We start from the raw sequence: 12,249 nt of genomic DNA, 5'->3' as shown, positions 1-12,249 counted from the left end.
AAATCTGCAGAAAGGCTAAACGGGGCCCATTTAATGAGAAAACAGCGCGTTCGTGCCGTCAATGTTTACGCGAGCGAACCCCGTTGCTGGAGTTAGCGTTTTGGGCTCCGGTAATTGGCAGCGGTTCCTAAGCTGGCCAGAAGTTCGCCGAAGTGAGACGTCCGTCGGCGACGAGGCTGCGGTCTGGCTCGTGGGCCTCGGGGCTGTCTGCAGGGTTTTATGGGCGATGTAGTTCTGTACACTTCCACCCCCAGGTGAAAGCGAAGGCCGCCGGTGGGAACGTTCCGGTACGCCTCAGTGTTGCGTGTCCGGCGCACAGGAAGTTCACTCTGAACTGTTTGCTACATGCTAACTCCTCAGGGTTGTCAGGGCGGCAGGCAGGTGCGTTGTTGCAGTTCGTTACCATGGTGCTCGGTCGGTGCCGTGGTAACGTACCGCAACAACCACTGTTTTACCCCACGCTCGATTGACATAACTCCGATATTGTACAACCCAAGCCTTTGAGCTCGACGCCATTTTAGGTTGCAACTACCTGCGCAAGTGTAGTTTTTATGGAGTGGTTACAGTTACTGCCCCAAGGCCCAGTGACCTCACAGATCCAGCCTCCCCCGTCCCTCGTCCCCCTCTCTGACACGGGTTTCAGTCTCTCTTGGCCTACCCGCGTGACTAGGAGGAAACCCACGTGAACATGGGGAGAACATAAAAGACTCCACACGGAAAGGCCCAGGCTGGATCGGAACCCATGCAGCTGAAGGTTGCGAAAGGGGAGGGGCTTAATTGACGTTCACGAAATTCATGAACGGGGTTAACAAAGTGAACTCCCAAACCAAGGTCAGATTTGAATACTAAGGCCAAACCATGTGACTGACGTATATTCACCTCACACGTTGGTGAGATAAAAATGTCTCCCTGTTAGTAGAACTTATGGACGTTCAGAGCTTCGTTCTATCCTTGGCTTTCCCATAAATGAACTACTTTTCCCCCCATTCGTTTATGCATCACAGAATATACTTGTGGGACAAAAACTCGCTGTCTGATTTGGACAGGAAGTCAAGACGGTTTACACAGGCATACAGGTTCTGACATATTTCAAGGATGAGGTATTGAGAGAACTAATAAATTCCAGGACCGACCTTTGGCTCGTAGACAAAAATGTCACAGAGTCCTGCTGGAGACGAGGTTTAAAATGCAGAAAAGGCAAAAATCTGGGCAGCTTTCAAGATGCAAAATATTTTGCTTGGAAACTGGTTTGCAATAAATCTTCCGAGATATGCTTGCTGTCTTTCGAAAGACATGGTAGAGGTGCAATAGACTGTGATGTACTGTGTGTAATGTGACCATAGAACATTCACATGTTTTCCTTTTCACACATTAGAATTGTATGTTTGAGCTGGGTATTCATCTCCATATCAACGTAGTTAAAGGTGAGAATAATTAACCCGAAAAGTCATTATAGATTAAATTACAAGTTCTCAAAATACGCCTGAAACAAAAACAAAACAACAGCAACAAAAACACACACTTGTACAACCAATGGCATGTTATATAGATATATACTTTATTTCCCTCTGGTAAAATAAAACTACAAAATGATTTTACCTTAAACTGCACCTTTCCTCAAGTCAATTTAGTATTCATCTTAAATATTATTAAATGTTCTATTAATAAATGTATTATTGTCATAAATAGAAATAATATATTATAATAGTAAATATCAACTATAATTGCTTAATAGTAACATTGAATTGTAAAAAAATTGAGCAATACAAAGCTAGGGTTCAGTATACAATACATAATCCAAGCAAGTGTAATTCAGTATTCCGGCCACAGGATGTCACTCTAGGACAGTTTGTTTTCATAGGTTCTGAGAGCAAGAAATCAGAAGCTGTGTGTGTAGTCAATCATATTCTGGTAGAACACAGATAAATGCTCAAGTTTATCTTCTTTTTTTTCTGAGAATTATTATTTATTTCCTTTTATATTTCTATGATTACTCTGAGTTTCTTTTTCCCCTCTTAATTGGGTTCTTGGCAGTATGTTCCTTCATTCAGGCCTTTAAAAAGAACTCTTCCCCTCGCCTTTAGTTCCAGATTTTTTCTTTTGATTCTTTGTCCCTCAAATGCCATTCAGACCACAGAAGATGACGCAATCTCCTCCATTCTCTCCGTCGCCCTTTCTCCGAACGTCTTCGAGTCCATTGTCACAGCAAGAGAGACTTTGGTAAGCAGAAGATCACACCCGAAGAGTGCGCGCGTGTGTGTATCTGTGGTGTCTGACTTCGTACATTCATGTAAACAGTGGATACATTTCGCCCGCTTGTGTAGGCGGTGCCACATCCTGGCCGTGTCGTCTCTCTCTATTTGTGTACTTAATGCGCGTATGCATATTTCCTTTCCAGTGGACAATAGCTTGCATTGGATAGTTTTAGAAGTGTGCACAGTGTGAGAACTGGCCGTCCTGTAGCAGACGTTATCTGGCTTGTGGGGACACGACACTGTGTCCCACGTCGTGTGGGAAAAGGGTGTTTGGGAAACACGTCGCCAGACCGCCAGTACGTTTATCGTGTAAGTGTCTCCCGTTCTCTCCTCTCATCTTAAACCCTCAGGCTCCTACGTAGAGGGCGCAGGTCACCCACGTGAGTATGCAGTGCCGTTATGTAATGCCTGTATAATCCTGCTCGTTAAAATTCTTGTTAAAGGGATGTTCGTTGTCACACAATTAGCAGTTAGAAAATGCATCAGTGGGATTTAAAAAAAAGTCATTGTCATTCATTCCTGATGGACAGCGAGACACTTCCCTGTAATTACTCGACTCCGTTAAACTCTTCAGTATTCACGCTGTTATGTCACCCTTTTTCTCTCTTCCTCTTAACTCCTCCTCTCTTCGGTATCTGATTCATCTTCGTTCTTCCTATTTACTTTACTACTCTTCTTTCCTCCTGTCATTTTGACTTCCCCTGATTCTACCTGCATTCACGTCCCAGTGTTTCTGCACCTTTTCCTGTTTCAGCTCCATTGACAGGAAGTGAGGATAAATGGCGCTCTCTCTCTCTCTCTCTCTCTCTCTCTCACACACACACACGCACACGCAGACTTCCTCATTAGTTGGAGTTAGTGTCACCTGGTTAATTGCCCGCATTAATATATATTGAAAGTGGAGTGAGGAACACGCCGTGCCTGTTGCTACCATTTTGGGGCAATCGACTTATAAATAAACCCTCGTTAATGGATGTTTTTTAGCCTCCCTCAGGGTATCCCAGAAGTAATGAAAAGGCTAAGGTACCTTAAGCTGAAAGCGACCAACCGCTCAGCAGTTGATTTTCAACAGGGCGACGTAAACTTCCCCCCAGACTTCGACAAACTGCCGACACCGAGATGTAGATTGCCCCAATATGGCTGACCTCCGTCAAAAAGGTCAGATCAGCGTCCCCGTTCCCTGCAGAAATGTTTGCTTGGCCCAGCTGTGCTTGTCTCCTCCCCCTTTGTGTAGACCACACCCCCTTGTGTCTGCCTTCCCCCTTCCCCCCTGGTTCCGCCCACCCTGTGGAGCCAGGGGTTCCGCGTGCGTGTGGGGTTCCGCCCCCGCCCTCGCAGTCTGACTCCGCCTCCCCCCTCAGCAGCTGGAGGAGCTGGTGTTGGGGCTGCCCTCGGCGCCTCCCCCGGCCCCGCCCCCGGGCCCGCCCCTCTCCCGCAGCAGGTGCAGGAGGGCGGTGTGCTGGGCGGCGAGGGTGGCGGTCAGGTGGCTGGGCAGGCTGTTGAAGCCGACCGTCAGCTGCTCCACCCGCCGCTCCAGGCCCAGCATCTGCCGCTCCAGGTCCTCGCTGCGCTCGTTGATCTCCGACACCAGATCGTACATGACGCTCTGCATCTGTCGGGGAGGAAGAGGAGGAGGAGGAGGAGGGGAGGGAGGAGGGAGAGCGGGAGGGAGGAGGGAGAGCAGGAGGGAGGAGGGAGGAGGGAGAGCAGGAGTCACAAAGGGTCAGAGGAGATGACGGAAAGGCCTGCGCACTGATATGTGCAGAGGTGGAAAATCCAGGGTTCAGAAAGTAAAAGTCCTCCCCAGTATTTTGTTCCAACCACCTGGGTTTGTCAATCAGCACAGTTCTTCAGCCAGGAGGCGGAACAGCTGGCTGAGTTCACGGGTGGAAGAAACACACGGGCAGGACTTTTACTTTCGGACCCCTGGACTTTCCGCCCCAGGACGTGGGCACAGGTTTACACACAAGATCCACTACACTGCTGCTCCAGTGATCGACAGCACGCGTAACTTCATGGACATGACGCTGGACGTGCAGCAGCTGCATCTCTGCATCCGCTTTGCAGACGAACGTCACCAAAGGCTAGAGCGCTAACAGAGTGTCAATGAGGGGCGCGACACATTCTGTGAACCCGTTTCTTTCTGCCTTTTAACAGCCAATCAGAGACGGAGGCCCCCAACAAACATTAGCTACATTAAGACTGATGACTCCCCTGCTAGCCACCAATACGTCCTCACCATCAATATTCATAATCGACATTCATGAACAATAACACAACTCAGGAATAAAACAATAAATGATTTATTTTTTTTCATTTGATCCCTGATTCACACAGCTGCCCGTTTTAATTATTCATCGCTCGTATCTACTGTTCCGCGAGGTCCGTGTCACAGAGAATTTAGCGCCCGCCCACAAAACGAGAAGCACGACGGGAGCCATAAATCACGTAGCGCGAAGATGATGTTTCAACTACTGTGTGCGTGTGTGTGTGTGTGTGTGTGCGCGCGCGAGTGTATATACGACTGTATATAATATATATGAGATGTGTAGCCCATGGGCGCGGGCAGCGCATATGCATTAACACGTATCGCATATCGGCAGATTCAGTGAACAGAACGAAACGCGCGGCCGCGGCGCGTAGATGCGCTAGCGGAACGCCCGCCCGGACATCAGTGGACCGCGGCGGCTCATTTCCATCCGTTTGAATTTTAACGGGCTTTTTGAAAAGCGGCCCCGCGCGGCGGCCCCTTTCGAAACAGACCTGAGTGGTTTTTTTTATTTTTATTTATTTTTTTGTTCAGGTGAGTCATTTCTGAGTGGCTTAATTGCACGCTTACCCACATTACCTGTCACATGTCAGCGGGGTCTGATGAAGAAGGATTCCTAATGGACTGGAATGGAAGGTTGAGTGTTCGCAAAAAAAATTAAAAAAAAATAAAAATTTAAAAAATGGCCGCACTGAATCTCAGCATCGCAATCTTCAACTGTTAGTGTGGGTATTCTCACCAAGTCTAAGTATTCCCCAAAAGGTATTCAGCTAAAAGGAACAAGCTCTCTCTCTCTCTCACACACACACACACACACACACCTTCTACCCACATTCTCTCTCTCTCTCTCTCTCTCTCTCTCTCTCTCTCTCGCTCAGTGTGACGTTCCTGTCACACTTGCTGTGGTTGCTAGGTGACGCAAAGCCACAGAAACAAACAGGTCAGGATTGAAACAGGAATTTTGTACTGAAAAGGGGAAAGACGTATGGGGGGGGCACTATTTGTGTGCAATTATGCTGTTCAGGGTGGCAGGCGTTCCAGAATGCCATACATGAACATATTATGATGGGGATATCTATTGTTTCTGTGTATATGAGTTGAAGTATCTATGGTGTCAGTGTGTGTATGTCAGGTGGTATTTACGTTGTCAGGGTGGACATGAGGGGGATATCTATGGTATTACTGTTCACGGGGGAACATCTAAAGTGTCAGTGTGTATATTAGGTTATATAATGTGTGCATGGGGAGATACCTATGGTGTCAGTGTGTGTATGTAAGGTGGTATCTACGTTGTCAGTGTGAAACATGAGGGGGATATCTATGGTATTAGTGTTCATGGGGGAACATCTAAAGTGTCCGTGCGTATATGGGATTATATAATGAGTGCATGGGGATATACCTACGGTGTCAGTGTGTGTATGGGGAGATATCTATTGTATCGCTATGTGTCTGGAGGATATCTATGGTGCAACGTCTGTATCTGGGTATATCTATGGTTTCAGTGGGCTGTTTGCGTTCGGCTGTGAGCTCTGTGCGCTACCGAAGGTCCGCGGGGCGGTGTGTGTCACGCCGGCGGCCTCTGTGTGGGATTAAGCCGCGCGGCGGACTCTCATTAGCATGTTCGAAAAGCGTGCGGCGTTCACTGCGTCCGCGTGGGCGTGGAGAGAGCGCGCGGCGCGGACACGGTGTGCAGTCGATAAAGTTACGGGGGCTCAGCCGGGGGAAACCCCCGGCTCCTCCATCCCTCCGCCGCTCGATCGCTTTCATCTGCGTTTGAAGGCTCGACCGTGGACAGAAACAAAGGAAACTCGAGAGCCCGAGTCTGGCTCATCAATATCCATGAGGGGAGCCATGAAGAAACCTGCACAGAATAAGATGACTCAGTGATATTAATATTAATCCCCCTCCTGGAAAAATCAGAGTAAATTTAGACGGCGTCCGAAGCGCGTCATTATTTACGCAGAAGTGACTGGAGTTGGATACACTACCTGAAGGGGGAACGGGATTAGGTTATGAAAAAAGAACATTTCATCTTAGGAACTCCGAGACACCTTACGTATAAAAGTCCCTGTGTGTGTGTGTGTGTGTGTGCGTGTGTATGTACAGTGTCAGTGACGGTGTGCGCAGTAGAGTGTTTATACAGGCTCGTACACAGTCCGGTGTTCAGTACAGAGGGTGAGTCGTCCGCTCGGTCAGCGCCTCACCTTTGACAGGTCCACTAAGGTGTTGGCCTGGTCCGTGAGCTTCCGCTGTTCCATCTTCACGCTGCGCAGTCTGCGGAGGAACAACGCAGGGAACAGCGAGTCCGTTAGCCGGCCTGTGCCGCCGCGCATTACTCACCTCGACCCAGTGTTCTGTGCATCGCTATGGCGACGTGACGAGCGCAATGCCACAGAGGCAACAAACGGGGATGCGTACGCTACGTGGCCAAAAAGCACGTGGACACCTGACATCCAACACCTCACAGATTACGGGCATTAATATGGAGTTGGTCCACCCTTTGCTGCTATGACAGCCTCCGCTATTCTGGGAAGTCTTTAGACTAGATGTTAGAGCATTGCTGAAGGGACTTGCTTCCATTCAGCCAGAAGAGCATTAGTGAGGCCGGCCACTGATTGGGCGATTAGGACTGGCTCACAGCTGGCTTTCCAATTGATCCCAAAGGGGGTTGGATGGGGTTGAGGTCAGGGCTCTGTGCAGGCCAGTTAAATTCTTCCACACCGTTTGTCGACTAAACTATTTCTAAATGGAACTTGTTGTGAGACCGAGGGCACTGTCATGCTGAAACAGGAAAGGGCCTTCCCCAAACTGTTGGGGAAGCACAGAATCATCTAGAATGTCATTTTATTCCGTAGCATTTAGAGTTGCCTTCACTGGAACTTAGTCGGCCCTAGCCGAAACCATGAAAAACTGCCCCAGACCAAGGAGCGTCCAGATGCTTTTTATCATATAGTGTATGCTGCCCCTTCAGTATACTGAGGTACAAGCTTGTATATCATAGTAAGGTAGTGGGCAGTTCTAGTCCTGGAGGGCCAGTGTGAATGCAGGTTTTTGTTTCCACCAATTACCCTGGCTAAATGAGCTAACTGGCTACATACACCAACAGTGGTTCACTCGTAGATCATGGTAAATGATCTCATATAGGGACACAAGGACAGTCTTTGGCTGTCATTCGTGCCCTTATCAAGAAATATATCTAAAATGGCACGATCAAGGGCTAATTAATTAAGCAAGGCCAGAAACATGGAAACTGGAAAGACATATGGCCCTCGTTGCCCAGTTCTAGTACAATACTGTGCATTTTCATTCAGTGGGTAGTCCTGGCATTCGTCAAAGTAAGTTCCGTCATCTTGGGAAAGATGGGTGCTTATCCAAGGAAAAAAGGCAATTAGATGGAAACAAAGGAATTAGGACAGCAACTCCCCCAGCAAGTTTATTGAACCAAAGTTCAAAGCCGGTGCTTTTCGGGGAAAACCTCCATTATCAGACGGTCTGACGGGTTTCCTCCAAAAGGCATCAAATTTGGTCACTGAACTGTGGTTAAACAGTTGTACCATGGGAGTTGCAGTTCTAATTCCTTTATTCTCGTTTAATTGCGCAAGTGCATGTGAACGCCTTGAATATGAAGTAGTACATGAGTTCTGGCATATAATACAGGGTTATTTAAGGTTATGGTATAGCGCTGGTATATATCAGGTATAGTGCAAGTATAGGTGTATTAGATGCAATGTCCAGTAGGTGGACATTCGTGCAGGGTGTATTGGGTCCCACTGCATAAATATGACTATTTTGTGCAGAAACCCTTGTATATGTACAGGCTAAATACAGAATATGTGGTACATGTAGAGATTATTGCTACAGTATAGGTGTATTTAATACAGAATATATACAGCATACATGTATAAGTGTATTAGATAGTGTATATGTAGTGTATGTGCAAATGTGTATTAGATACAATGTACATTTGGTATATGTCTAAAGGTGTATTAGATACAGTGTATACTCAGCATATGTGTAAATGTGTATTCGATACAGTGTATAAGTAGTATATGAGTATCGTGTATTAGATACAGTGCATATGCAGTACATGTGTAAAGGTGTATTAGATAAAGTGTATATGTAGTATATGAGTATCGTGCATTAGATACAGTGTATATGTTGTATAGGTGTATTACAGTGTACATGTGTATAGCTGTATTAAATATAGAGTACATGTGTAAATGTGTATTAGATACAGTGTATATGTAGTATATGTGTAAATGTATATTAGATACAGTGTAAATGTAGGATGTAGACCGGTGCATTGGGTAGGGTATATGCAGCACTGTAGTGCACTCGGACTCAGTCAGAGGCTTACTGGTGAATGGCCTGCAGGAACTTGCGCTGGTGTTTGCGCACTCGGGAGTGGTCGATCTTCTTGGTCAGCTTGGTGTGCTTGTAGATCAGCCAGGTCTCCCGCAGCACGTTCGCCGCCGCGTTCTTTATCTGCGGAAAAAGAAACGCCAGATCCACCGATCCGCGAGTCAACGGCGTCCTTTTAACGTGCGTGTGACTGGCGCCACTCGTAAATCGTTCTGACGGGGGCGAGCAACCAATCCCCCCCCCCCCCACCACCCAAACCACCCTACCCCACCCGCCACTATCACAGCAACTGGATCGGCACAAGTCATGGTAGGAAAATCAATGTAAAGTCTGTGTGAACGAACACCATTTCAAGCGCGATCCTGAGTACTTTAACCATCACGGATCTCTGCCTCCCAGCAGCGCGGGCTGCTTTTTCCCCATGCCGTGATTACGCTTGCTGTCTCGCTGTTTAATACGCGTCTAATTGTGCACCTCTGCGGCGGGAACAGGTCCCTCTCCTGTCGTCAATAATGACAGTGCTGGGATAACAAGGCAGTGGGTCTCCCTCTCTCTCTCTCTCTCTTTCTCTCTATGTTTGCTTTTCTCTCTGTTTCCCTCCCACCCTCTATCTTTCTCTGTTTCCCTCCCTCCCTCTCTCAGTCTCTCTCTCTGTTTCTCTGATTCTCTTCCTCTCTCCATGTCTTCCTTTTTCTGTTTCTCTCCCTGTCTCTCTCACGCCGTTTCTCTCCAGGTCTCTCAATTCAATTTCAATTTTGTCTCTCTCTCCCTCTCTCTCTTCGTTTCCTTGCTTCTCTCCCTCCCTCCCTTTCTCTCCCCGTCTGTCTGTTTCCCTCTCTCCGTCTCCTCCAGGGAACACCCTCCCCCCGCCCCCCGCCACCACCGGCAGCACCATGCCACCCCCGCCTCGCCCTCCACCCACAAACACACAGTGAGGGAGAGTTTAAAAGCCTTAAAGAGAGACAGGATGGGGGGGGGGTGGTAGACACACAGATGGGAGGAGTCAGAGACAGACATGCCCAGCACCAGGAAGTAAACCAAGTCTGTGTTTGTATGGGGGTGGGGGGGGGGGGGACTGAGGGAGGGGGCCACAGGGAGCTGGATAACAAAGGTGGTTGTTTTGGAGAGTTTGTTGTACTAAGACGAGAGAGAGCTCCCCTTGTGTTTGTCAGCCAGACGACAGAGACAGAGTGCAGGGAGGTAATTAGGGAAGTCATGCAGCTCAGGACGAGACTGTTAAAAGCCAGAATAAAATATGCGAGCCTTACTGCCCTCTTCCCAGAATCTGTGATGTCATTCTCATTCAGTCATTTACTGGGAGCCCTTACTTTGGGCGGCGCGTAAACAAATCGCAACAAACAAATTTCAAACGTTACCAAAAGCGAAAACTAGAATAACTTAAAACGAAACATTTGCACGTGCTCAGAATGACCGAGGAAGCAAGGCAGGAAGACGAAAATAGGCGCTATTTATTTTACCGCGATCGGTTATCGCTAAGCACTCCGCTAGGCGTCCTTCGTCGTAAATTTATCCGCGCCGCGGTTATCGATCGGACGCTCCGGCCGGTGCGGTTAGCGGTTAGCGGTCCGGAGCATCGCGGGCGCTCCACATTTTCGCGAAAACGGGAGCTGTTTTTTTCTGCCGCGCGGGCCTGGCAGGCCCATGAAAAATTGAGAAGGGAGCGAGAGAAGACGAAAACAGCTCGGCTTCCCCCAGCCTCGCCCGGAGGGGGGGGGGGGGGGGGGCGCCAAATGGCGGAGGGGCGGTCCTTTCCGCACGCTGCTCGTGGTGCAGCGCCCCGAGGGGAGGGGGGAGCGGGGGGGAGCGGGGGGCCCGTGGGAGGGGTGCCCCGGGCCGGACAGACTGGAGACCGGCTGCGGGTTTTCGTTCGGGGGAGGGGGGGGGGGGGGGGTGATGTGGGCTGGGGGACGGAGGCGGGGCCTGGCTTACCCTCTTGGTGAGCTGGGTGTCCATCATGAAGTTGTGCACGTGTTTCTCCGCCTTGGTCAGCTCCAGCTTCCGGGCAAAGACGGCGACCACCAGGGCGGTGCACCCTGCCCCCTGAGAAAGAGAGGGAGCGGGAGGGGATGAATGAAGAGAGAGAGAGAGGGCGAGAGTGAGAGAGGATACCCGGGGAGAGGGGGAGTGAGAAAGAGAAGCAGAATTCATACAAGAGTCCGGGATCTACAGACGCTAACTGATTAACTAGACCGGAGAGTCCATTACACTGGAGACACAAAGGAAGTGCATCGGGGAATATATCCAATACATTTCATTAGCTGCACTGAGAGGGAAGGAGAAAGGGAGAGCGATAGAGAGACAGAGAGACAGAGAAGCAGATAGAACAGAGTGCGTGAGAGAGACAGTGTGAGACAAAGAGTGGAACAGAGGGAGAGAGAGAGAGAGAGACAGAGAGAGAAGATAGAATAATAGAGGAAATGAGAAAGAGACAGTGTGAGACAGAGAGTGGGAAAGAGGGAGAGACAGTGTGAGAGAGTAGAACAGAGTGAGAGAGCGAGAAAGAAAGAGCGAGCAACCTGTTAGCACACACACACACACACACACTGAGTGACCGAGGCAGGTGCACACGGTGCAGGGACAGAGTGTGAGGGAGGCTAGTTAGAGCGCACACACACACACACACACACATTGAGGGCTGAGTGACTGCTCCTACAGGACAGAGTACATTAGCGCTGTGGAGAGGGAGATTTGCTTGGCAAAGAGGACCACGCCACTCCACACAGGGGGATGGAGTTCAATTAACAACATTTCGGATGAGGAGCCATTTACGTCTAGTACACTCTCACCCAATAAGCTGCAGTCTATAATTGTGTGCGTGTGTGCATGTGTGTGTGTGTGTGTGAGAGTGTGTGTGTGTGTGTGCGTCAGTGTGTGTGTGTGTGTGCGTGTGTGTGTGTGTCTCAGTGTGTGTGTGTGTGTGCCAGTGTGTGCGTGTGTGTGTGCGTCAGTGTGTGTGTGTGTGTGTGTCAGTGTGTGTGTGTGTGTGTGCCAGTGTGTGCGTGCGTGCGTGTGTCAGTGTGTGTGTGTGTGCCAGTGTGTGTGTGCGTGCGTGCGCTGTATTGCATAGAAAAACTAGCACGTCCTGCTAAGATGTGATGGTGACGACATGCTTGTGTGTGTGTTTGTGTGTGTGGGCTGAAAATATTCACAAGGCCAGAACATCCTTTAAAAAACACACAACGCTGACGCGCTGAGCATAATTACAAAAGGCCGTGCGTGGCCATATTATTATAATAAACGTGTACCCACGTCTGGACTGAAAATCTTACAAGGCCGCAGTGTCCTACAAAATCACACAATGGGAACCGGCTCAAAATAACCACGAAAAGCATTAGCGTGTGT

At 49.0% G+C, this 12,249-nt stretch overlaps 1 protein-coding gene across 1 annotated transcript in view; it reads right to left on the bottom strand.

Moving 5' to 3' along the window:
- Nucleotides 1-1,534: 1,534 nt before the first annotated feature.
- The window catches only part of LOC118233697 (small conductance calcium-activated potassium channel protein 2-like), a 47,952-nt gene continuing 37,237 nt past the window's right edge, over nucleotides 1,535-12,249 (bottom strand). Inside the window, exons 8-11 of the mRNA XM_035429567.1 lie at nucleotides 10,837-10,947; nucleotides 8,882-9,009; nucleotides 6,729-6,798; nucleotides 1,535-3,867 (exon numbers count right to left, since the gene is read on the bottom strand). Of these exons, the coding sequence (XP_035285458.1) occupies nucleotides 3,613-3,867; nucleotides 6,729-6,798; nucleotides 8,882-9,009; nucleotides 10,837-10,947 (564 nt within the window). The 3' untranslated portion in view covers nucleotides 1,535-3,612. The remainder of the gene's footprint in view (nucleotides 3,868-6,728; nucleotides 6,799-8,881; nucleotides 9,010-10,836; nucleotides 10,948-12,249) is intronic.

This window comes from Anguilla anguilla, chromosome 8, assembly GCF_013347855.1.
Source record: "Anguilla anguilla isolate fAngAng1 chromosome 8, fAngAng1.pri, whole genome shotgun sequence".
Classification (NCBI taxonomy): Eukaryota; Metazoa; Chordata; class Actinopteri; order Anguilliformes; family Anguillidae; genus Anguilla; species Anguilla anguilla.
The sequence above is the reverse complement of the archived record's forward strand: the minus strand, read 5'-3'. Positions and strand labels throughout refer to the sequence as shown.